Raw genomic sequence first — 26512 nt, 5'->3', positions numbered from 1 at the left:
CTCCACATGTGCTTTCTTTCTTGAAGTAGCTTTATGCAAATGTCAGCAGGTGTGAGAAATTCAATGCATGTTGCCTCTGCTTTTGCTAAATGGAATGTCTTAAAATTATGCCATTATCTTTCATCTATGCACAGGTATGGTTCTAAGCCACAGCACTAGGTAAGTGGGGAAGTCCTGCTTTTCTTCTAAAGAAGTGCCCCTTTTAGCAGGTTCTCCAGCTGTGGGGTTAAGCAACCATGCTTTGCTCCTCTTTGGAGGTAACTACTTAATATCGTTTTCAATTAGTGAAGATATAAAGAGTGATGTTATGATACACAGTGACACTTATCACTTAAAATCAACCTAGCAGTCACATGTCAGTTAAGTCTTCTGCAAAATACAATTCCACAGGAATAATGCTAGTTGATGCTCCTTTCCCTATAATAATAAACGATAAAGAACGTTGGGTCCCGTTCAAAGAACACTTATGACTCCAGTAAGTGGCATTTTCAACTCAATTTAAAAACTGCCCATTTCTTGCTCATTTTTTTCTTGAAGTTAATCTTAGATGATACTACAGCAAGACAACTTTGCACATGTTCTCCCCAAAACCTCAGCTGAGCAAACCAAACTGATTGGGAACCTGGATGACTTGCATTACACACTCTACCACCAGGCTTTGAGGAACTGAGACTTTGAGGAGGTCACATTCCAATTATCTGCTGTCTTTACCCATACTACTTTCATCTCAGAGTGGTAATAAGAGAACCAACATTGCACACTATATGGTATCTGGAATGCTAAGTTTCTTTTGATGGCCTAAAACATTACTGATCCCACTTACAGCAAATGCTAGAACAGTGTCAGAAGCAAAGGAAAGGAAACATCTGGTGGGATGTGAATTTGGTTCTCAGCCCTAAGACCTCACCAGCTATAAACACTTCATCTGACTAACAGACTCAAGTTCAGTCAACATTTCCAAATACTAGTCTTAGGATCAGCAACTGGCGGGGGGGAGGGGAGTTTCAGTCCCTGTTAGGTTGATTGCTGCCAAATGAGGGGCCTGTTTACAGATGCAGAAGAGCATAAATCCATTTTCTTGTGCATGGAGGTGCTTGAAGTGGACCAGCCTCCAGGCAGCCGGATACTAACTGATCCTCTCTCCATAGCTGGCAATACTAACAGGATAAAGACCAAAGCTTGCATTCCAAACGCCACCAAGAAACCATCACAATTCCACACCAGTTCCTGGTTTTATTTTCCTCAGATACTGTTACAGACTTGGGGCACAAAGAATTGAAACATAACACTACTAAGGATTAGTCTTCAAACATTGTATCCAATCAGGCTGCCTCTGCCTATGATCTCACCGATGTAAAACCACATCAGCACCTCTGTGGCCACCAAACCGTTCCTCACAGCTTCCTGAAAAAAAGAAAGCCACAATTTAGAACATTTGCTACTGCAATAACACCACTCCCTTTGCCTCGTTAGCATACACAAAGTTCAACTGCAAGGGCAAAAAAAAGCTACCAAGGGCAGGAGATGGGATTCTTGGTTTTAGCTAAACCTTCTGTGCCCGAGTTTAATCCCCCTCCCACAAAAACATCACATTACCTATTTGTCAGGGCATTCAAACACATTAGCCTTTTCTTTGAGCTGTTGGAGCCCCATCCAGCAATGTTAGATTTATTCCAAGCTGCTGGGCAGCTACGCCATTCATTTGAGTGAGCACTGAGGAAAACCTCGCTGCCAAAAATGCACCCATGTTCCAGACACAGAAGGGTTAAAAGATGAAAAGCTCACGCATTAAAAATGCTTTTCAACTCTTGACCTATACAGTCTCCTAGAGTTGTAAGCCTTAATCACTGAAACTCAATTGTTTTTCATGGCACAAGCAAAGCATATTAAGTTAGCACGCCAGTGGTTAAACAAGATCCTGGAAAATATTACTCTGTACACTAAATACCTGTGGGTTTTAGCCTACATTCACCAGACTCAAGAAATACATGCAGCAGATGTGCTGTTTTAGGATGGCAAGTTTAGACCTTCACTTTTTGGCTCTTTCAGAAGCTATTAAGACCAGTTTTTGCATTTTAAATGACCTTGTGAAGTCTGACACCATAACAAAATGATAAGGTTTCAAAATGCAGGATGCACCATCAGGAAAAAAACCTCACACTTGAAAAACAATTGGAACTGGTCATCTGAAGTTCAAGTTTTTTCAAATAAGATCCGCCTCATTTATGTACCTAATATTAACAAGTTTACTAATGAATTGTTCCGTGTAGACCAGGAAAAGGGCATTCTAGTTGGAAAGCAGGCCTAGAATTCACCAACTTGCTGGAAACCACACTGCATGTTGCTTTAAACAGTTCCTTTGGGGCAGCACCCAGAGGCCAATCACTGCTGTGCAGGGCACTAGACAAAGGTGGAGACATCATTCTCTACCCCCTCTATTTCATGTACATAGCAGTTAATCCGAGGAGAGAACAACACAACAGAACCAAAAGCAGCATAATCAGTGAGGCCAGGAGAAATACTTTTTCCATCCAATTCACAGCTGGCCAGTGGAGTTTGCAGACACCACATGGCAAAGAGTGTAACAGGATGCAGAAACGGGAGGAGGGCATGCATACATATTTACAAGACTATAGAAAAGGAAACAAGTGCTCTTGCAAAGTAAATCTGTAATAAGAATGAGAGGAAAAACTTCAGGGGTCTGTGTCCTGGTGTAACTCATCAGGAAACTGACTACAGCCCTTCTCACACCCTCCTCTGAAACATCTGGTATTTGCTACCACCAGCAACAGTAACTGGATTAGATGGACAGCTAGTTTTACAGCCTGGCAAGTCCTTAGGAAATATGTCGCTACATAATTTATGAATTCTGATATGAAATCCTGCATCACTGACTACTTCAAAGCATGCAGAATTCACCACATGCCATCAGTGCTGTGCCACATCCCTCCCAGAACAAGAGGCACATTATCATTAACCCTTAATGGCCATGCATTCAGGTGAAGGAATTTGAATGTCACGTACACTACACGGCTACTGAGCTTGGCCAAACTAGAAAAATGCCTTGCAGTTTGACCAAAGGCCTCTGCAGGGCAACAAGGAAAGCAACAAAACCACTAAACCAGGACCTAGGGACAGATGACAAAAAGCCATTTAGAAGGAGAGACTCAACCACAGGAAGTATTTGGCAGGAGAGAGAGAAAGACGATGTGCAGACTTTTGAAGCAGTAAGCATGATTTTATTGCAGGAGCAGCCAACATCATCAAGACCAGCTGACCTGGAGCAGAGGAAAAGTGCCTCTATTATTTAAAAGATGAACCACGACCTGCAGGAGGAGAATCCTGAACGCTCATAGAGGTATCTGCCCCACACCCACAGAAGTCTTTAGAGTCATTACGAACCTGAGGCAGGGAAATGCATATATGCGTTTATTATTTTATGCAGATCAGTATTTCTCCACCTACCTAAATAATGTCATTTCAGATTCCTGTGCAAAATCTATGGTTTTACCTATCCCAGGTCATAGGAATGTGGGTCCCAGACAAAGGAACTGCATTTCAAGTATGGGTCTAGGAACCCCAAGCCACAGGTAGGGCTTGAATAGTGTTCAGACTCCACAAACTCAAAGCACACCCTGCTCTTCTTCACTGCACTCGGGAAGGGAGCATTGATTTAAACAAGCCAACCAACCAACCACAAGTTTTTCCTTCCAGATCAATCTCTTGAAGCAGCTGTTAGTCATCTCTCATCCCATCCCTCAGCTCCTCTCTACATAGTGCTGGCCACGCTAGTATTTTTATCAACCCCCCCCAATAAATGCATTCAGAATTCCCTTTAACAGTTGGACACCTGCAGACCCCAAACATGGCAGGGGGAGGGGAAAGACATCTCGCCATGTTCAAACCTTGTGTGAAAGTTCACTAGAATAGAATTCATCATATTCAAAAGCAAAAAACTGAGACTGGACAAACGCATCTACTGTCCCAGAACTAAAGGCGATATGGGTCTAATATGTTTTTTGAGTTTTGTTTAGATTGAAGTTACACAAGCAACTCTGTGGGTTAATCAAACGGTGGGCTGCCTTTTATACTGCTAATATGTAAACCAGCCAGAAAATGTGTTAACCAAAATGGCTGGAGAAACCCCAGAGGAAGCACACTTCTGTTATTCACATCCGTTCTCAGTTAGCCTGCAGTTACCTTGACTGTGAGCTGTGCCAGGCGACCGGACTGAAAGCTTTTGACCAGAGCTCTCATGCTGTCAATGGCCTTGGGGATCTCAGCAGGGGTTGGAGGAACCAGCTCAACTCTGGCATAGTACCAAAATGTGGCCAAACGAGGCCTCGAATAAGTCACAGCAGCTGGAAAAGAAAAATACCAGGATGAACTCACTGGAGACTGAAAGAAACAGATGTGTGGGCTGGACACAAGCGTTTATTCGTGCGTTTGTATTCATCTACCGCACATGCTACGCGCGTGCCCTGGCCTGCCTTCCTTAATTTAAGAAACACTCTACTAACCCAGAACGTAACACTAAAGATTCATATGTCTACGTCACCAAGAAGTTCAGCCATTCAGGAAGCCTAGATGAAGAACCCATTATGCTAAGACCTCAATCACCATCTAGCTTCATTTGCTGGTTTGTTAGCTGTCAACTCGGTTAACTGAAGTTTACTAAACTGCCTGATAACAGTTAGTATAAAAGGGGAAGGAGACAAAACATGAAGTGAAGTGTCCTTTACCAGAAGGCACAATTGTGAACTTTTAATGGAGGGAAGAGTCCTGGTGGGAAGGAGAAGAAAGAAAACCAAAAACCCAGCGACAAGAGCTAACACAAAGATAAATAATCAGCTCTTACAGCGCTAAAGAGTCTCCGGCCTCCACTTGACCAGCATCAATCCTTAGCTGTCAGACTTGGCCTAGCTAAGTCACTGCCACCGCCTGTTGAGATACCACCGCACCAAGGAGGAGCGCACGTTGTACGACTGCCCCCCCGACCCGCCAGCAGCAGAAGTGGTCTCGTGAAACATTTGGGTGCAGACGCAAACAGAAAAGCTGATCGCAATTCTGCCGTACGCTGCCTGCGAGACGCTGCCCCTGCACAGACGGCTGCCGCCAGTACACCCTCCTCTGCAAAACACACCAGCAAGCGTCAGCTTCTGTGGTCAAACATCAGTCTCTGTGAATACAAGGGATTGAAACCGGGAGGGAATTCCTGCGCCGCGTCGATTACCCGAACCCCCACCACAACGGGAGCGAGTCGTTGTTCGAGAAGGTGGATTTCATCTTCCGCTCTGTCTGGCTTTGGCATTACCGGCCCTAGGCCTGGCGTACGCCGGCCTCTCAACTAACACGATAACCTGCCCGCAACGGGACACGTACACTGCGAGGCGAGACGGGAACGACGCCACCCCTCCCCAGCGCGACAACCCCGACCCCCGCGCCATCGACTCGCTGCACGAGGGAGCCCCGAGTCGCCACCCGCCCGCGGAAAGCCCCTCCGCCGAGTCCCACAAAGTCAGACTTCGGGACCGCTAACCCCAGCTGCTCCGCTGTCCCAGGTGCGGCTAGCCCAGCCCCACGCCTGGAGCTTTCCAAGAGGGGACGCCTTCGAACCGTCCGACCGGCTCCACGGGCAGCCGCGACCCGCTGCCCTCCTCCAGCGAGGCTGCGCGGTGGGACGACGCTCCTCCGAGAGCGGGTAACGGCGACGCCGCACCGCACCGCCGCGCCAGCGCCCGACGGGCCGCGGCCATCGCAGCTGCAGACACGCGCCGGCTCATCTCCCCTCCAGACTTCCCCGCCAGGACAGGACAGGACAGGACAGGGCAGGCGCAGCGGGACGGGACGGGACGGGACGGGGCCCCTGGCGGCTGGAAGCGTCGCTGGGGCGCACAGGGCTGCGCCTCGCCCACCCGTGCGCGCGCCGGGGCAGACACCCACGTCGGCGTGGACCAAGCCCGCGGCCCGGCCGGAGACAGCAAGAGCAGGCGCGAGTCCCTGCGCGTCGCCCGCCAGCTGCTCCCGGCCCGGCCGAGCTCGCCCGGCAGCTGAGGAGCCCCCACCCCCGCCGCGGGGGATACCGCAGGAGAAGGGGGTGGGCGGCCCCGTGCAGACGAGCAGGCAGGGGCTGGGCGGGGGCCTGGGGGTGCGGCTCGCCCAAGCTCGGCTGGACACAGGCGGGGCCGGGGGGGCAGGCCGCAACCCTGGGTTGGGGTGGGGTGGGGAGCCGGGCCTGGGCCGCAGGCGGGCACTCACCGCTGACGAGCTTCGGCCCCGTAGTGGTGACGCGCTGGACCAGGTTCTTCGCCGCCTGGGCCATGGCGGAGACCGAAAACCGGCGAGCGCGAGCCTGAAAGTCACCTCACGAAGGACCCCGAGGACCCCGGAACCAGGCTGCCCGCGCGCCTGACACAGGCGACGCTCCGAGCAGGCGTCTGACGCGGGCACCTATAAGCCGCTGGGGGTTGCGCATGCGCACCTGCACCCTACCAGCGGAATCCGAGCGACCCCTAGCGCGCACGCGCACAAACCCGCCCCGGCTCAGCAGGTGGGAGGGGCGAGCCGTGCAGACCCGCGCGTGCGCGCTGAGCGGTTTCTCGACGGCGCACGTGCGGGCTGGAGGGGCGATGCGGGGAGCACGCGAGCAGCCCATCTCCGGGACCCGCCGCAGTTACTGCCGAGAGCAGGGGGCCTGCCCCTTTGCTCAGATGGGAGCATGTGCCTTTGAAGGGCGGGTAGGAGCCGCGGCACCCGTACCCCCCTGCCTGGTCCGAGTCTGAGCACTGCGAGGCTCCGAGTGCTGCCAGGAGCAGGGGCCCGGACGAACGAAGGCTTATTCCGAAACCCAGCGTTCCCACCGAGAAACGGGGCAGGAGCACTGGGGGCCCTCAAGTCCCTCCCTGCTGCGACCGCCCCAGGCCCGTCTCGCTGCAGGGCTCCCCTCGCCCTCCCCTGTCCCCAGTACAGAAACCACCGCACTGGGGCTCCTTGCACCGCGCCCACCCCCACAGAACTGCAACAGGAGCTCAGACTTTGGTTTCAGTGCTGTGCACTGGCTCTGTACTGTGCTGACCAACCAATATTTACAGACAACCCTTAAGAAAACCTCTTCCATCCTTGCAAACATCTACCTTAGGAGCTGTTGTGGACACAAAGGTGTTTTGTTTTCACATTATACATCGTACGATAGCATTACATAGTTTAAGTCTGGAGCCCAAGCAGTAGTTGCAGAGAGAGTTCCAGGAAAGGGCTTTTCTGGCGGTGACCAAGGCCCTGAAGTGTGCACGCGGCCGTCATTAAAACTGAAAACTATAAAGAACAAGCAATACAAGAAAAATAACCAGCAGGGCCAACAGAGAAGAGGCTGTAGGATTCCTAGGCTGAGAAGCTGTAGTGCAGTTGGGGTTGTAATATTAACTGTAAGTCTCAAAGCAAATACTAAAAAGGGGATGACATGGAGGGCCCTAAGCTAGAGGGACCCTAGGCCTGGTGGCAATGCACTAAGTGCAGTCTTGGTTAAAGAGTACTGCAGTTCAGACACACATTCTGTGGAGCCCCGCTTCCCCTCTCTGCAGTGCTTTTCTCCCTGGAGAGCAAACTACTGTTTATCGGTGCAAAGGTACTTTTGGTTTGTTCAGTTCACAGTGTGTCCTCCAGCTGCTCCTTCTGCTTTTTCCTCTCTGCAAGCCATTGCTGGATCTTCTCTTTAAGTTCTGTGTTTGGTCTGATCTGGTCCATGGTGAGGGGACTCCGATTGAAAGGATCCGTCTGGTCACTGAGAAGGAAAGAGAATGTGAGTGTCAAGGAGATTAAAGCTCTGCCAGGTCTGTCCAATGATAGAAACGAACATTATAAAACCAAGGAATTGAGACAGAGGCAGGCAAAACTCTTCCGTTAAGCGAGTCACACATGCCTACAGACACTGATGCCACTAGGTACAATCGCTGTGGGAGATTCAGAACAGCACACTTTAGATATTAAAACTATCTTATATGTTCATGCTTTAAATCGCAGCAGTTCCCAACCTCAGGTCATGACCCAAATGAGGGTTGCAAGGGCAATGCCCGCCGCACCACACACAAAGGACAAGCCACGCCACATGCCACAAGCTCCCCAACCCTGCCTCCAGGCTGCCGCTGCCCCACTCCGCTCCCAGCAGCGGGTTGCAGCCAAAAAAGGTTGGGAACTATTGCTTTAAAAATCAGGAGATCTCGCTAGTTTTCATCTCTGTACTTCCCTCCCACCCTGAAATGGCCACTTCCAAATACAGTATCACTAAGCTCCTAGACTCTGGAGCAATCTTAGGAAATCTGGGAAAGGAGGAGAGCGGGTACATATACATACTAGGCCTAAAAGGTTGAAGGCAAAGGCACTTATCAAACAAAATCAAGGCTTCACTGATCAAATAACCGCTCAGTCCCAACTCAGATCTAAGCAACCCTGTCTTGAGTACCTGAGCAGATGCCTAGCTATCGTTGACCTATCCACGGTGACTCGGGAAGACGGCAGGACCACAGGGTCAGACATTAAGGTGCTCATGATGGGATCCAAGAATTCATCACATGCATCTGCATACGTCTCCTCTTCTTGCTGTTGACGGTCTGCAAGAGACTGGTAGATACATGCACAGCTTTTAACACAAGACCTTGTGACTCAGCTCCCTGTTCTCATCTACAGAAGTCTGACACTCAGCTGAACAGCATAAGGCAAAATGAGCGCGTGCACGTGCATGCAGAGGTTCTATCAAACCTTTTTGGTTTGCATCCAGAGCTCAGATACCAGGATGGCTAACAAGTCACAGGAACTCTAAACAAACCCAGAACAAAACACTCACAGCTCTGGCATGCTCAAGGAACAAACACCAATGTGACTTCAGCAAACCCTCACAGTCAAATAGTTTCATAATTTGCAGTTCTACAGCTGTTACTGCATCACCAGGATGTAAGCCTATTCCTGGTTTCAGACCTGACAACTGTAGCAAGAGTATACCTTGTCCCTGGGAAGAGATGGCTCAGCTTTCCTGTACAGGATAAAAGTCTCTGGCAAAAATGGGTGCAAGGGAATTGCAGCTTTTGGAGGACAGTATTGAGTTTCACGCCTATTCTCTCTCTAACCACATGATATCTATGCACAAGCCAGCATGCTTCTTTGAGAAAAAGGACAAAGTTATCCTGGAAGAGCTGTTACCCTGATGCAATGCATTAGGATTCAAGTCCTTCAACTGGCAATAAGGAGGGCCCCCCTGGCCCCACTTGAGATACTCCTGGACAGATTTGCCTATCTATTTCCCCTCTCTCATTGGTGGCAATAAGTGTTTCATTTTCATTTCAGTGGGCTCTTTCACTGCGAAAGGTGTTTACCAGCAAATTTTGTGCTTTCTCCTTTAAGTTACATAGGTGTATTATAGACAGCCTGATGGGTGTGTTCAAGGACTTTCCTAAGGAAGTATCAACTGAGATCTGTGCTTTGAGGAAGCATTCTTTCTGTGTATGGCTGAGTACAACAGGTGAAAGGAACCCCCAGAGCAACAGCATTACAGCAGCAGAGTGCTGCAGTAGCCTCTGGATGAAATAAAGGGGCCAAAGGCTTTCTCCTTTTCCCCCTTCCTGCTCACCTTTATCCGCTCAGCCAGGTTACTGAATGCCACTATCATGTTACCAGGCTTATTGATCTTCTTCAGGACCCTGACTGTCTGGGCAAAAAGGGTTGGCGAATAGGAGCGTCCATCCTTGGGCACCGTGGCACAGAAGTTCTCTTCATCACTGAACCGCATTTGCAAAAAGAAAGAGACCATGAGTGCTTACATTTGTGAAAAGAGGCAGACTGCCAGGTTGCAGAGCATATCAGCCCACACAGCACGTGCACTGCTTCAGCAAAGCATGTGGCACATGGCAAGGGGAAGGAGGAGACACTTCACCCTCCCCGGTGAGCAGCAGCTTCTTCCCACCCTTCTCCATGCTGGATTACAGACACAAACAACAGCTCCATTGCTACTTAAAGGGTTGTAGCTGCCCTGACCAGCATGGATGAGTTTTATCCCTGTGGTCTTTGAAGCCCTGTTATGAAACATGTTATAAGCTAACAGGGCCAGACTGCAGCTTGGCCAGGGAAATTGTGACAGAACTCTGCTGGTCACGACCGTGTCCGCACAGCATTGTTACTAACGGAATCCTATTCCCAGCGTGGACGGAGCTGTGCACATCACGTAAAATAGGAGTGCTCTGACCAAACTTCCTGGAGATAAGCCTGCTAGAATGAATATACAGACTCTTCCATGACTTGCAGTCTCTCCTTAAAGCCTTTAGCATTTAGTTGCTCAGATGAAGAGTGGGGACACTGACAACAAATTATAAAAAGCACAAAGTGATTTCTGGCTGGATTGCACTGGCCACAGTGAGGTGAAAACCAGTAGCTAGTCTGCAGTTCCCCTTACCAGATCCCTACAAAGCCTCTCCTCTGCCACCCCAACAGTGTGACCCATCTGTACAAACAAAGGTCCTTCTTTCCCAGAACAGTTGTTGCTGCCTGGCTGCTCTGTCACGTACCCCAGGTTTAGGTAGATGGTGCAGATGTCAGAGACCAGCTGCTGTGGTTTGAAGTCAAACTCGCTGAAATCCTTGACTTTGAGGGCTCCCATTTTAGGGCCAACAAGGTGCTGCAGGAAGTAGTTCAGCATGGAGATGATGCGCTCAGCAAGAAATGGATGCACAAACAGGGACTTGATTTCTGGAAAAAAAGGGAACAGATAAATGAAAACACCAGTTTCCCAAGTAACTCAAGCCCTCCGCAGCAGCCCTTCAACTAGGCACAGCTGCCCCACCAAGAGGATCTGCTGTCCTTACCGGACGTCAGGAAGGCCAAGGTTCCAATAGTTTCATTGGACATGATGTTGTGGAAGCGAGCCAGCTGACCGAACATCTGCAGGCTGGATTCCTTCTCACGACGTGCCTCTTGGGACAGGCTGTCCCACTCTCCACGGTCCTTCTCTATCTGCTGGATTTTTATCTTACTCAGGTACTGCAATGAGACAGCATGGGGGTGGCAAGGAAGCAGGAGTCAGCATCATAAGCTTGAAATACTTAGAATGGTTTTATCACTCTAGGATGGGAAATTATTCCATGCTTTTGGTGGTCCCAAGAGGCAAAGTGCAAGTCAGAAAACACTGAAAAAGGCCCTCTTGTTAGCAGCATTAGCAGAGAGACATCAATAAAATCACAGAATCTGTACACTTCTTTTCTACCTTAAGAGCAGGCTGATTGATGGCTTTGGTAGGGAGAGCTGGGGAAAGCCAGAACTGCTAAGGCCTGTGATGAATCAGAGTTAAGAGAGGCCACAAGTGGATCATCTAGTCCAATCCCTGGTTCCTAAATCATCCAATGGTCTCACTGCCTCTTCCTGAAAACTCCCAGTGAAGGAGATAGCACAGCCTCCCTGGGGAACGTGCTCCAGTGCCCTATGGCTCTCCATCTCCCCTTACCTGTCCCATTTTCCTAACTAAACACACTTATGTGGACTAAAGATGAACAGGATTTCCTGCCACTGATGCCTTCAGCCTGGCCTCTGTTACCAGTACCAATTTTATAAATAAACCAAAACCCAGAAAGAAACTAGTTAGCTACAGAAGTCAGCTGAAGCTCTGGGTCTAGACTCATGCGAACTTAGTTTTCAGACCGGGCTTCTCCTTTGCCAGGTCACCAAAAGCTCATGTAAGACTGGGAGCAGGAGCTGATACTGAAGGTTTCAAGGTAACAGTGACAGACTGAAAAGTAAATTTAGTTCAACCCAACTCAGAGAAAGATCAACAACTGCTGGGGCCTCAGAAAAAAAAGGGGAAGACAAGGCTGACAAACTGGGAGGTGGGTGAAGGAGGACAGAGAAAACGGCGAAGCAGATCAGCCAGTGAATTCATGGCTTGGAGTTAAGCATGCAAGTGGACATTTCTTTGCAGTACTGGATCTGGTCGCACTCTCAGTGCTGTATTGGACTCCACAGCAGAGTGCCAAAAACCATCTGTTCTGCCTTGGAAAGTGCCAGGAACTCATTCTCTCCACGTGTATGTGGCCTTATAGCTTAATAAACAAAACACCAAGCAGTCATTTAAACCGCACACAACCCTGGGAAGGGACCATAAGCAATGAAGCAGGCGGGTTGCAGTTCAGCTGCCAGTCTGATCCGAGAGTCCTCAGGCACTCACTTCTACCACGGGCACCGCACAGCTCTTCAAACAAAGAGCCCTTTTTATAGCAGCAACAAGCAGCTTCGAGAACTGCTCTGAGAAAATAAATCACACACTGGGGACAGAAGGGTTCAGCTGAGTCTGATGCCTTGTAAACCCAAAAGACAAGACTGTCTGGAGACAAGAGCACCTCTGTTAGGATAGCAAAACATTTGCAAAGGGCTGGAGAGATTTGGTAATCAAAAACTGCAGAAATCACCCAGGCTAGGGACTGTTCAGATAAGCAGCATGAAGACTTCCTCATAACCTTGCCAATGTACTTTAGTCCTGACCTGAAAAACCTTCCTTTGTTTTGGCTTCCCCTCTCTCAGCCCTCAAACAACCTATCCCGTTTCTGGTCCGCAAGAGCTTTGGGTGTTCTGCCTCTGGGCCCCAGCACAGTTCTGCCTCTGGCCATTGCAGCCTTGCACCTCTCCTGAGCACGTCTCAGTCCAGCTGATCCCCATCCCCTTGCCTGGGGAGCACCTGAAGCGGATAGTGATCACCAGGAATGGGGACAAGCCTTTTTTCACTCATGATCTGTATCTACCATCTTCCTCAGCCGACTCAAACACAGAAGCTGTGCCTGCTTCCTGGCCCTGGCCAGTGCACTTTCCCCACCTACCTGTATGGCTTCATCCAAGAGGAAAATGGCATCGTTCATGAGCAAGTTAAGGAAGCGCAAGAAGAGGGGGGGGTTCATGGCCTCCAAGTTTTCTGAAGCATAGTCAGCCAGAGCCTACAAGTCACACAAAAATGACATGGTAATGCTCTGCTACAGCTTAGACCTAATGTTGCGTTTTAAGAACAAAATTCTACAAACAAAAACGAACCACTGACACATGCTATTGAAAGTGTCTTTTGCCTTACCTTTATGCTTTGCCGGTACGAATCTGTCCCCCACATGTACTTGAGGATAGGATACATGGGTCGACGATAGTTAAACTTCTGCTCAAACTGATGAGGATCCCCTGAACACGAGCAAGCAAGAAAGGAGGTTTCAGCTCAGCAGTAGGCATGTAACCTCGTTCAAAGTTCCCAACAAACACTGTGCTGGGGGCCAGCTACACACGCGCTCGTTTCGTTGCAAAAAACTCAAAAGCTTGCTTTCTCGTGCCCCCTGCTCAAAGCACAGCTCTCACAGCAGGCGTCTCTAATAAAAGGCAACAGGAATGCTGCTTTCAAAAATAAACTTGCCCTTCCTGCCAGACTCCTTGTTACCAGAGCTCTCCTTGCTATGCAGCAGCAAGACTGTACGTCTGGGGGTTCTGGCGTGCAGAAGCTTTACATGAATTCAGAGAATTCTACCCAACTAGGACCATCGATTTGCACTAAGCAACACTCAGGGGCCCAGCTTGGCTCAGTCTGGGAAAGATGATGGCATTCAGCAATATCAGAGGCCCTTCAACATTTTTTTTTTTTTTTAATTAAGAGAGAAGATAATTGTCCTAACTCTCGGGCCTTTTTTCTGGACAGAAACAGGCATGAGACCAATAACTGCTTTTCAGAGGTAAAACTAGTAAAAACAGAATCCATAAAGAGTCGGTATCAGTCAGCGTAGCCAGCACCATGTCCATGTATGCAAAGGCTAAAAGGATCACAATAAGTTCTCTTTGTCTGTTTTGTTTTATTGTCAGAGAGGTTTTTGCTCCACTGTCCCTTGAAACAAGCATCCCAGTTAATAACAGCATCTTGGGACTTCACTGTTTGCATCACTGAAACCATTTCCACAGCAGTGACTTGCTACATTACAGGCACTGAATGTGTCGTCTCATGCCACTGGGCTAAAGCACACAGCTAACTCCCAACAGCTTGAACCTGTCACAGCAAAGGTGTTCCTTAACTTGACTGTGAGCTGGATTACTGGTTGCACTGCAAACAGTGCTGATGAGTCTACTGAGCAGCTCGATATTCCTATGATGGGGACTCAAAGACAATAAAGGGTAATGCCAGTTTATGTAACTGGTGTGCCTGGGCCAGCCAGATGGCATGAGCACCTAGGGCCAGGAGAAAGCAGGGCCTCAAGACAAATGTGCCTGGGAAGAGTCTCTGCAGGGGTGAAAAACAATGGAAGGCCTGAGGACTGAATTGTGCTGGTGCTTCCCCACCGACCTGTCTCCTCTTGTGCTCTGAGGCTTCGAGCACACTCCTGCTGAAGTCCACGGGGACTGCCATGGAAGCAGGATAGGTCTTGTAGTAGGCAAGGAGAGACAGGAACTGGTGGACAAACCTAGGTGGACCATGACAGGCAGCCCACCAGAGCACCAATGTTCCACATGTTTCAGTGTGGCACGACAAAGACATTTGAAGGAGCAGCATTTTTGTTTACGTGTTAACCACAGTCTTTAGACCAAAGCACCTCCTAAACCCAGGAGACATCTTACAGATGCTTCTCTGGGTTAGAAGAAGCCTTCTGCCCCTTCCCTGTTTACCTGTAAATTCAATATCCACAAAGACCTTGATAAGTGCCTCAGCAAGGTGGGCAGCATGATAGTAAGAGCAGAACACTCGCTTCCGATGGAACACGCTGGAGACAAGGGGGTTTTGTGCCTGATCTAAGTGAGGCATCACTGCTTCCAGCACCTCGGCCAGCTTGGCTCGCAAGTGAGGGTTCTTCATCCTGAAAAAGAGAAATAGGCCCGACGTGGACAAGGGAGAAGCCTCTCTGACCAAAGAAAACCCACCCACATGGTCAGGACTGGCTAACTGCATTATTGCTGTTTTTCATGCTCCTGGTTTACAGCACCTGACCTAGCAGAGACTGAGCAATAAGCCTCGTTGTTGAGTACCTGCTGCTTCCACTGACTCAAAACTGAAATTGCATGTACTTATTTCTGAAAAATCTGTCTGCAAGGGCCCTCCCATGAGTCAGAACGCTCTTTACCTGCAGCTGAATGGCACCAAGGTGCCAACTTACTTCTTGTCTTTTAAAGAAATGTCAAATACAACTCATTTCTGACTCCTATAAGCCAAAGCCCCAAAGTTGGGGGCAAAAACATTTGCCCATCTTGTTGTTCCCCAGCACTCCCTTACAAGGGCTTTCAAGAGGAACGTTTGGGGCACAGCTCAAGGACCAGAAGCAGTGCTCACTACAACCAAATTCCACTGCACGTATACAGCACCCCTCACTTAAAGCTTCATAGTAGGCTGGTAGAAAAAGAGAGAGATTATTTTTGTGCACTTTTCAAGCAGATACAGATCTCATCTGTTCCACACAGGGCCACTGCTGTTTCTGCAGTGGTGACCAGGCAGGCTCTCCTCCTTCATTCCCCACCACTCTTCCTTGCAACAGGAAATCCCATGAAAATTCCTCTCTCTTTTATCACAGCTATTAAAACATGGTGGTAACGGTTAATTTTTAAGAAGGCATTTCAACTTCCTTCTGCAGGGGGGCTACAAAATAGACCACTGAACAACATTTATTGGAAATGCAATTTTAAGGCATTCCATTGTTACTCAAAAGCATTAACATCCAGATCTTACTGATTTCCTCCCCCCCCTCCATAATTTGGCCTTAACAAGGAACTAGGTACAGAATTCCTGTTTGTGCATTGCATGAAGTCTGTGTCCTCTGGGGCAAAGTCCGTTGCTTATTATGCCTCCTGTGGGTGGAATTCTTGGCTACCCCAGCTGGATCAGTGGAGTCATTAATGTTTAAATCAAACCTCAAGACACCTCTGATAGAGAAACAAACAAAGCAAAACATCTCTAAATGCTTTAGAGATATGTGCAGAAGGCTGGAATCGTATTTACCTCTCTACATCACCCATGAAAACTGTAACAAAGTGAAGGACATGTTCCAGGGAATCAGCAGAAGTCTCCAAAATGTCATCAGCAAAACGCCGCAAGAAGATGAAGAAGTCACCCAAATTATCAGCAAAGAATTCTGTCAAAAGAAGCCATGCAAATTAGCCCTTCTCGGGAAGTTTCTCCAGTTCTTGTTTTTTATCCTTCCCTGTAAGATTACTCCCAAGTGCTTCAAATGGTGATTAAAAGTAACATGACTGTTTAATGCTAGTGCCAGCATTGCCTCTAGCACATCCTATTCTTAGACCTAACAGCTTGCATTTATATAGAAGTACAACCCTGAAGGATCCTTACACTAATTTAATTTACCCTAAACTGGATTCACTGCACCTTGTCACAGAAACAAAATCACCTGTGGGGTAAAATATCACCTGTGGGGTAAAATATGGCAACTGTCTAACAGTGTATAATATCACCAAGCACCTTAACAAAAGTAAAGTAGAATTCACATCCAAACCAAAAGAAACTGTAGACAGGCAGCGTAACCACCCAAGCTGGAATTTGGTAAGGCTTTGCGCTGAGATTTTCAAACACCACATGATATCAAGATTGGGTCACCTGACAGGCAGTTCTTTAGGGGGTACAGCAGCCCCTATCCAACTGGGGTATTGGTTCAGCAGGGACACAGAAAAATGCCCCTACTGAATCACCAACACCCAAGGACACAAAGGATTTCCTTGACCCATTCCTATGTCAGCGCTCATCTGGTCCAAACTCTGCTTAGCTCATCTGTTATGTTGAGAGTCAAAAACTTATGCTCTCTCTCGCATGGTTATGCTTTTGCAGTCTACTTCATACTATTTTTGCATAGATTCTACCGCTCTGGCTGTATGAAGTGCAGGTGCTTTGCAACCCTTTAGGGAACAGCACATAAATCTGCAATAATTATACAATATAAAGGATAAAGCTAAAATTTATTTTAGGATGAGAAACTGATCTTGAGTGCATACGGCCTTGTCCCTTCAAAGATACGCCCACCTTAACAGAAGCACTGATCCTGAGCAACACATTTACCTGGTACATAAGCCAATGCACTGCGTTCCACCCCCAGCAATGGGAATGTCAGGTCTACTGGCTCAGTCCCTTGGTTTCCTACAGCCAGCTGGACCAAGAGAACTGCCATGGACACCTGCAAATTCAGGCAGTTCTGCAGCATCTGTGGCTCTGTCATAGCTGTTTTGGTAGAGAGATAGATGGTCATCAGACGTTCAAACTGCTCCCGGAGACTGTCAGCTGCAGGGCTGGAACTTTGCTGAGCCTCTCGCCAGGCCAGCTGCAGGCGGTGAAGGCTTTGGTTTATCTTTACCATCTGGTCATGCAACCTGCCCATTGAAGAAGGAGACAAGCACATCAGAGGGGCTGAAAACAGGCTTAGTGCAGACTGCCCACACAATTCAGATATTAGCATCCACTTCCATCCTGCTCATAAACGCTGGATTTGTGCAGCTGACAGAAGCAGCTGAGAGGGCAGAGAAAAGCAAGACACAGAATAAGCAGAAGGGAGGCTGTGACTGAATGTTATCTGAGCCCACACCGTCCTCCCTCCCCACCATGAATAATCCCTTCAACAGTCAGCAGAATGAAACCTTATGAGAATACTGCAGTGAGGTACTGGGAAGGGAGCAAAGCTAGATGAAGAATCTTTCACAAAATTGTGCAAAATGAGAAATCAGGTGACTCTCCCCCCACCGCCCCCAACCACTAACTGCTTAGGATGCACAAAGCACAGTAGTATAGAGGGCTGGCTTATCTAAATCCTGTTAGATTACCCAGGCCAGTGGTTCTGCATGCAACATGGAAGTGTCTGTTAAGTGACATTTCCAGTTTCCCAGCAACAAGGCACTTGCATAACTTTTTCATCAATTTCTATATTTAGATAATAAACCAAGCAGAAGGTGACTATGCCTGGATCAGTGGTGACCTCACAGTATCCAGGCAACCGTTTTGCAGTGGGAGGCAAGGGAATGTCATGCTTTAATGTCCAGCAGATGACTTCCTGAGAAAAGCAGCCGGCTGCCTTTTCATTCTGCAAAAAATAAAATCCACTAACTGTGACAGTTCAGACATTTTACAGTGCATGTATCCAGTCACAGAGCAGCATTCGTCAGCCCAGGGCAGGAGGAGGACACAGAGCTGTTCTCTTTCAGAAAAGATCAGCAGCTGAATGATCAAAGCTGACCCAGAAGTCCAGCTATTCAGCAGGCTCCAGGAAATGTTTGGTTCATGGGACTGTTGGCTTTCATTGTGTGCACAAATGAAATAATGCCCTTGCTGAAATTTCATCTGCAGCCTAGAGCTCCAGTGTCACAAGCGGAGTCAGACAGACATAATGAACAGTGCTGGACCACTCAGATACTGAGGGATGGTTACTGAACTTTTTTCTAACATAATAAGTGGAGGTGGAATGGCACTGGATGCAACCCCTCCATTATTATTTTAGCTTCTCTCTCACTTGGGAATGCCGGACATTACCTCAGCCTTCTGCACGCTGGAGAAACCTATCTGCCATGTGTCTGAAGAGACAAAGGTCTGTCTGACCCCTTATCTCATGTCAACTCTTCACAATGACTTTGAACTGGACTCCCCAAGCTCACAGAGGAACTACCTGTGAAATCCTAGGTGGAGGGTGTACTGTGTCAGGACTAGATTCTCTGTCACCAGATTGTAGCTGTGGGCAAACTCTGGTTCCTGCTCTGTCACTGCTGGGATGAAACAGGTTTCTTTTTCCAAACCTAAAAGGAAGTTAAAAGCAACAGTGAATTAGGCCAAACGCCACTTGGTCTAGAAAGGGAGACTCGACACCATTGAAAAACGTTTAATGGCTCCCAGGAAATACTGAGCAACACGAACTTCCCTCAGCTTCTCCTTTTCTCCTGTCCCACTGCTCACTGAATCTCTTGCTCCTCCTTTGAGTGAGCCGAGGTGTAGCGTTAGGGCAGAGGGCGCAGGAGCCCAAGTGGACGTGCTTGGAATGGTATTGGCTCCCCCAGACTTCCTGCATACCTTTCATATGCACATTCTTACTCCTCCTTTCCTCTTCATTCAGCTCCTTCAGGGCACAGTAGGTAGGATTAAAGGTAAGAAGCTTGGGAGATTTGGGTTTGCAGAATGGCTGGCACAACTTTAGCAGGGCAGCACCCAGATTCAGAAAGAAGGCATCCGAGGCATACATCTGGAAGAAGATCTCTGGCATCTGGTTAGCCCAGATTTTTGTACGGCCGGCATTAGCATGGAGGCAGTTTCCAAGCCAGGAGAGAATCCTGTGTTTTGTTTCTGGAGACAACTGCAACAAGTTCTTCAGCATCTGGTAGATCTTCTCATGGAACTGAGCCATAAACTGTTACAAGAAAGTTTACAGTTGAAGTAGTCTTTGAAAAGCCCCCATTTTGCATATTCAATCATTTTAAAACATCCTCTCTCTCCAAAAATGGTCTGACACCTAGCTCCCTCTCTGTTAAAGGCTGGATTGGTAAGAGAACCAAATAATTTGCTTTAGCCATAAAAAAACCTGGAACCTTCATTAGTTCCTTATCACAGAAAAATAGATAATGAACAGCACAATACCGAAACTAACACCAAAGGGTGAGAGGGGCCCTTCAAGAAGCATAACAAGGAGCAAAGAGACGTAACCAATTGTTTCGGCATGGAACAAAACCAAAGCTCTTTGCTGATTACTGAAAAGAAGGATGATCTTGGAGTGAAAGCATATCTCTGGGAGTCAAGACAGCTGGGTAATGCTTCAGGCTCTGCCAGAGACTCTCTGGGGAACTTCTGTAACTCAGAGCTAAGGTCAGCAAGTCTTGCATTAAAACTGGTCACGTGCACTTCCACAGCACCTTCCAACTAACAGTTCTAAAGCGTTTTATTAGTATTAACAGCACTAAGGCTCGTAACCCCTGGTTATGTGGTTAGCAAGACTGTCATGCTCCAGACTGCAACACAGCAACATGGTGTTTTCTGCTGTCACCCTTTCACAGGCTTCTTTTCCTTAGAAACATTAAGCCACAGAGTCATGGGAAAGTGCTCCTGATGCACTTTAGCCCTACCTGATGGATGTTAGATTCTTGCACTTTAATCTCTTGCGGACTGGATCGTGATGGATTCAGAAAGTAACCATGATTCTCCACTACACCAGGGGTCTTTAGCAGGCAGGAGATGCTCAAGATGGCTCCTAGCAGGGTCTTCTGGTACATCTGTCCATTACTGGGGTCCTTTGGTTGAATGTAGTCTGCAAAAACCTATAGAGACAGATGACGGACATGCTGCTGGTCCTTCAAGTACTGCATTTAGAGACCCTGTTGATTTGGGAGATGTCATCGGGAATAAGAGGAGCAACTTGTTAGAAGCAGCATGGGGAAACACATTATTTCAACCTCCCTGTGTTTTTCCTCACAGAGGAGGCTATTTGGACAAAGGCATACAAAAATGCGTGAATCACTCTGGATGCGGCGTGTAGCCCATACATTAGCCCTTTGCAGGAATGCATGTGTCACACCACGAAGTCCGCAGAGGATGTGCAGTCACCAGGGTGGAATGTAAGCCCGGAATACGTCCAAAGGAAAAACCATTAGCCACTGCACAGACAGGAAGCTATGTACTAGAGCCACTAGCTGGGCATCATATTCTGTGGGTGCTTCAGTTGTCAAGTTCAGCAAAGGTTGAGGGGCTGCAGAGAGCAGAGCTCCGTGTGTTTCTCTGGAGCTGGTCTCTTTGGGTGAAGATGGAACCATGTTATTGGGATACAGAGAGGAAGCTTGTCACCAATTCACACTTACCTTCGCGATATCTTTTTGTCTTGTGAAATAGAGGAGCATATCCAGGTAAGTGTATAGCAGGATCTGGCAAAGGTCTAGGTCTCTGATTCTACCCAGTAAAATATCAAACACGGGAATCATGACCTCCCCAAACGTCCGTACTTCCTCATCCATCGTCAAGGCTTCTATCACCTCCTCCAGAAACTCGGTCATGTTTTCAAAGTCTGACAGGTGTAGTAAAGGATAGGGCAAGGGAACAGAAATATACCACATGAACAGAGATATTTAAAGTACCTTGGAAGACTGCATGAGTTGCTCATATTTCAGCAAGTCCATATCTAGAAACTCTGGAGATGCTGGCTGCCTAGGGACAATTACATTAAGAAGGGACAATTCCAAAGAAGAGTTGGCCAGGGATTTTCTGATGCACTATTTAAACCTGAGCCCCACATGCTTTTGGTAAACATCCTAACTGCTGGGCATCAGCTGTTCTAGATGGATCACCGGGTTCTCTCCCACAAAAATGTAAAAGGTCTTGACTATGTGCAAGTTAGGCATGGGATTTTTTAAAATTTTTTTTAACTTTCAAATTTTTTTTTTTCAAGCTGGGAAAAGTCATTTCCCATCCATTTTTACTCCAGGCATGAGAGCCAGCTACATTCAACAAGGACAGGAGATGTCTCCATACCACCATCCTCTGTCCCAACAGACATATAGATGCGTCTTCAGGACAAAACCTCAGGGCAGGGGGTCAGACTTGATGAGCTACTGAGGTCCCTTCCGACCCTAACGTCTATGAAAAACAAGCTGAAGATAGCTGAGTTTCTCCTCAAAATTTTTTTGGAACAGCAACAGTATGCGACTGCAGAGGGCAGCAACTAGCCCATCAGCAGAAGCAGGTCTAGCTACAAACTTACCAGCCCCTCTCAGTGCTTCCAGCATCAGGTCCACCAGCTGCTCGTACACATTCTGGTTGACATAGATCTCTGGGGTGAGAAGAACAGTCCGAGTGTTTGATACAGTCAGATCCCTGCAGCGAATTGCAAAGGGCAGCAAATTCTCTGGCACTTTGGTTATCTGCACAGGAAGAGACATCGAGGCAGAAGACAGTAACACTCTCTGATGCACACTGGGAGTCAGTGGCACCAGGGCTGGGTGAACAGTCTTCCTACCTGTTCAGCACGGGTCAGAAAGCTGGCAGAACATAATGCCACCACCCCTTCCAGGAGCTGCCAACCTACCTCTTCCTTTGCTCGCTGGAAGCAGGCATACAGGTAACGCAGAATCTGCTTCTCTCCTGCATCTCTGTCTGCTGAAAGATTCTGTGTGCTGGCAGAGGTCATGTAAATCAGGTGATTTCCTGGCTCTTGGAGCAACAAGCGGGTAAACAGGGCCTAGGCACATAGTTGGAAATGCACTGAAAACAATACAGTCCTGATGGACCTGAAGTCACCAAACAGATATAGCCCCCATCACGCTAATGTACCCGATTCCTGCCCACAATTCTTCCCCTCCCTGCTGAGGAATTCAGGGAGCCGAGTACTAACTATTTTCACCGAGATGAACCCAGCTCCCTTCAGAGGGAGTCTGACAGTGGACAGTGGGAGGACCATATATTGGCACTAAGCATGTCCACTGTTAGAAAGGTGTTCTTACCCTTCAGGATGGGGACACAGCAAATTAAAGTTAGAACAGAAGAGACCTTTGGCTCACTTCACCATACTCATCTGTACCATCCTCTGCCACCAGCTACACTGACAAGATTTCTACAGCCACTAGGGCGAGCCTCACATGACCTAACCCAGTGATTTCCAATGAGGGTGCCTGGAGATCTTTTTAAGGGTGCCATGGAGTGCAGTGCCACATTAGCACTATGCAGTGTGCAAACACACTTCGCAAGGTAAACCCTGAGTTTTCAAATAGAAATCCATAGTGTTAAAAGCATTCTGGCCCCTTGCAATGTGAATTCTGCTCTGTTGTTTTTCTGTAGTCAAAAAACAAGTGGAAACTAAGAGCTGGCATTTTCTGTGAGGTGCCTCGAGTCTAACAAGGTTGAGAACCAGTGAACTAACCACACAGTCTCCCCGAAGCTCCCACAAGAAGAAGGTCATTTCCAGTCCAGGTATCACATGCAATAGCAGCCCCAGTATACCACTAGTGACCAGCTATGCAAGTAAGGGTAAACTCTGACATACTGCACAAGGAGCAAAGTTATCGTTGCTGTTTCAGTTACTGTTTCTTGGCTCTGGCTGCTGTTTCCTTGTGTTCTAGATAAAGGAAAGCAGTTCCCTCAAGGTTCAGTACCTGAGTGAAAGCTGCAACCAGGATCAGAATGCCACCGTTCCCATTTGGTAAGCAGATGCTTATGCCCAAACCCACAGTACTATCCCTGGACACAAGGTGCGTTGTGTGCTTTCTGGTACCACTGCTTCCCCAACCAGATTACCAAAAGGCCTATCGTTATTCCAATTAAAAAAAGCGCACCGAGCACGCTGTTTTTTCAGCAGCATGCATCTGCATTAAATATCCGTCTTGTAGCATTCATATTTTATGCAGAGCTCTTCTTTAAAGGGAGATTATTAAATTATTTAAGGTTGGGGTTTTGAGACTGTTTTTCATCGGGCACTGCTTATATTCATTACAGCGTCCATGGTTCTGGACTGTCAACACCAGCCTGAACAAGACAAGTAGATCCACACATGGCGATACCTGCTCAACATTTTCCATGTCCAGCCAGTCTTGTTCATCCAGATCTGCAGCCATTTCCTCCAAGTACACACAGCGGGCTGGAATTCCATTGCCGCTCTTCATACTGGGATCACCTGTGGAAAACCAAACTACCTTCAACCAAAATACCACGGAAATATGCAGAGGACAGTGAAAGCTGCTGTAAGGATCCTGATTACTCTAGGGAGCTAGCTGCTGTGAGCAATGACCATAAAGCACCCTCCCTACCACACAGCTTCCAGTATATCTTTACACCTCCAGCAAAACCTGTCTTTTCCAGACAAATGATTTTTGCACAACTGTTTAAAACAGGTTTCACTCTAAACACACAATATATTAGTTATCTTTTAAAGACATATAAAAACAACCATAACCACTGTACACACTTGTATCACACAAATGAACAAAGCGAAACTCTACCATAAGAATCAGTATGGGCAAAATCCACTTGAACTGCTGTATCCCAATGTTTGCTACATCCAAATCTGCTGGACAGCAAATCTCACCATTCACAGCCACGTACTGGAGCAAGAGCTTTGCTTTTCAAGAACAAAATGAGCTCTACTAGGCAATTTATTGCCACGTGGGTCTGTCAATTTATAATTGGCTCTAATGAACACCACTACTGTTTCCACCTGTAGCCACAGTATGCTCAGAAAGGTATAATATTCTCTTCTGCCTTAGGAAAGGTCAAATTAATCATTCCAATGGTCAAGTGAATCTCTTCCCATCTGATCTTTTCAGCTGAACTTCCACTCATTGCAAGTGAGGGACAAACAAAAGCACCCACCGTGGCTTTAGGAAAGTAGGATCTGAATGACGGATCAGCAGCATGGTCATGCCAAGTGGGAACAACCCACACTCCAGCCGGTCACTTCACGTTCTTCAGACACCCAAGCACATGAGAAATGAATGTCAGGTTACCGACTTTTTGGGCAGGGCCGTGCCTCCTTTGTGTGCACGCTGTTGATAGCATAACGGGGCCCTGGCAGATGCTTGTGAGCACCTAGGATGCAGCTAGCAGCAACCGTACTGAGAAAGGCAGCACAGGACACGCGCACCAGACTGCAGGAGTTTGCACAGGGGCATGCTTCTCTGTGCAATGCTGGAGTCGCACACCGGCCGGCAGACTGCCTGCAGCGCACACCCCTGCCTAACTGCTTGCAGCGCTGGTCTGCTGCGCGAGCCAAACGAAACTTATAAGCCTGGGATTCTTGTACGTACAAAACACTTCACTGAATCCCCACTCACTGTTGTCAAGAGTGATGAGAAAGATCCTCTGGATCATGTGATTGATGTTGAGCTGTTCACACAGCTCCCGATGGGAGCGGAAGGAGCGGCTGATCTCGGCCACAGAGTAGTCGCAGTCGTCCAGACTCTCAGACACGCTGTTATCGGAGTCATCTTGGCTGATGGAGGTTTCATCTGTTGCAAAAGAGAAGCTCGTAAACAAACATTGCGTTCCCGGTCCCAGGCAAAAAGCTAATCTCGTGCAGCAGCGGCGAGGCTTTCAATGCACTGGGATGGAAGGTGCTGACACAGGAGCGTTATCGACGGCACGCTCGGGAGCACTCCCGATCCGTGTCTCCACCGACATCAAACTATGCTCGAGCTTACACTTCTATACGAGAAATCACGCCGCAGGCCTCCCGGATCAACATTCGCTATTTGGCAGGCACTGAAAACGTGCAATGGCACTACCACTCAAGAAAGACTCCCGGCTCTTACATCCACGTGAGTTCACGCTTTTCGTTCCCCCGTCTGCGTCGGCCCCGACCCTCCCCAGAGCACGCCCGAGCCAGGGCACGATAACCCTCGCGGACGCGTCGTCAGGGAAGAGCCGGTTCCCGGCCCGCGTACCTGTGAGCTGCCTCAGCTGCTGCTTCTGGATGGCAGCAAACTGCTTGGCATCCGCTAGCGAGCTGAAGAGAGCCGCAAAGGGGTTACTCGAGATGCTGTTGTTATTCTCCTGGTCTGTCATTTCACTTCCGAGCGTGCCCCATGCAGACCTGGGGAGAGGGGCTGGAGAAGGCACAGGCGTAAGCACCGTAACGCGGCGCCGGACACAACAGCGCAAGCCGCGCTGCTTTAGAAACAAAGACCAAGTCCTCGAGAGCAGGGACGTGGTTTTAAGGAGGAACGCAAGGCTGAAAACCGTTAAGTCATAACCTCCAAAACCGCCTGGCTTGGACGAGGACGAGGACGCTGCCTGCGAGGCGGTCAGCGCGGCGCGGGTGCCCTGCTCTCTGCCTCGCGGGCGCCCCCGGCCCCGCACCGCTCGGCACACCGGCCCAGCCCGCCCGGGGAGGGGACCGGGGAAAACAAGGGGCTCGTAATGGGGCCGTGGCGGCCGTCGCCCACTTTCCCGGGCGCGGCAGCTGCTGGCCGCGGCGGCGGGCGCCCGGCAGGGAGCGGGCGCGTCTCGCCCGCCCCCCGCAGGTCGCGGGCGGGCCCGGGGGCAGCCAGGGCCAGCGCCCAGGGGCCGCGCTGCCGCCTCGGCCGGGCTAACCCGTGTGGACGCAGCCCGGCGGACGGCCGAGGGCAGCCAGCGCCCGCACAGCGCCGCGGGCAACCGGGCCCGTCCCGGCGCGCGCCTCGCGGGGGGGGGGGGGGGGGGCACAGCCCCGCGCTTACCCCAGCCCAGACACGGCCACTTCCGACCCGTCCGCTGCTGACGTCGCCGCCGCGCCCGCTACGTCATCGCCCGGCGCCAGGGGGCGGGGCAGGGGCGGGGCTTGCGCGGTGCCGCCCTCGGCCCTGCCTAGTGCACGTGCGGCGGCGCTGGGACCCCGGAGCGCGGCCGCAGCCCCGCCCTCCCCACGGGGCGGCCCACGGACCACTTGCCCACAGACAGCAGTGTCCCGCGCGCCCGCCCCGCCCCGCCCCGCCCCCCGCCCGCGTGTCCGTCCGGCAGGTGCGAGCCCCGCCGCGGGCTCCGGACCGACGTCGCGCGCGCCCGGGTGGCGCCCGGCTCTCCTTGTGCGGCCCGTCGGGGCGGGGCTGCGGC

General features: G+C 49.2%; 2 protein-coding genes across 2 annotated transcripts; both read right to left on the bottom strand.

The window, feature by feature from the left end:
• Positions 1-1213: 1213 nt before the first annotated feature.
• ATP5MG (ATP synthase membrane subunit g) lies at positions 1214-6397 on the bottom strand. Its single transcript, XM_006266845.4, has 3 exons — positions 6259-6397; positions 4201-4361; positions 1214-1404 (listed from the first exon to the last, which is right to left on the bottom strand). Exons 1-3 carry the CDS (start codon positions 6320-6322, stop codon positions 1306-1308), a joined length of 324 nt encoding a protein of 107 aa, XP_006266907.1. The 5' UTR covers positions 6323-6397; the 3' UTR covers positions 1214-1305.
• Positions 6398-7034: 637 nt separating this feature from the next.
• Positions 7035-26347, bottom strand: UBE4A (ubiquitination factor E4A). Its single transcript, XM_059719828.1, has 20 exons — positions 26140-26347; positions 25366-25527; positions 24757-24930; positions 23488-23600; positions 22020-22172; positions 21696-21855; positions 20800-21002; positions 20071-20262; positions 19028-19361; positions 18630-18756; positions 17039-17346; positions 15971-16103; positions 14650-14837; positions 13088-13188; positions 12843-12956; positions 10845-11019; positions 10548-10728; positions 9617-9764; positions 8456-8613; positions 7035-7777 (listed from the first exon to the last, which is right to left on the bottom strand). Exons 2-20 carry the CDS (start codon positions 25484-25486, stop codon positions 7642-7644), a joined length of 3219 nt encoding a protein of 1072 aa, XP_059575811.1. The 5' UTR covers positions 25487-25527; positions 26140-26347; the 3' UTR covers positions 7035-7641.
• Between the last annotated feature and the right edge of the window lie 165 nt (positions 26348-26512).

Source organism: Alligator mississippiensis, chromosome 16 (assembly GCF_030867095.1).
Source record: "Alligator mississippiensis isolate rAllMis1 chromosome 16, rAllMis1, whole genome shotgun sequence".
Taxonomy (NCBI): Eukaryota; Metazoa; Chordata; order Crocodylia; family Alligatoridae; genus Alligator; species Alligator mississippiensis.
Note: the sequence above shows the minus strand (reverse complement) of the source record. Positions and strands in the feature narration are given on the sequence as shown.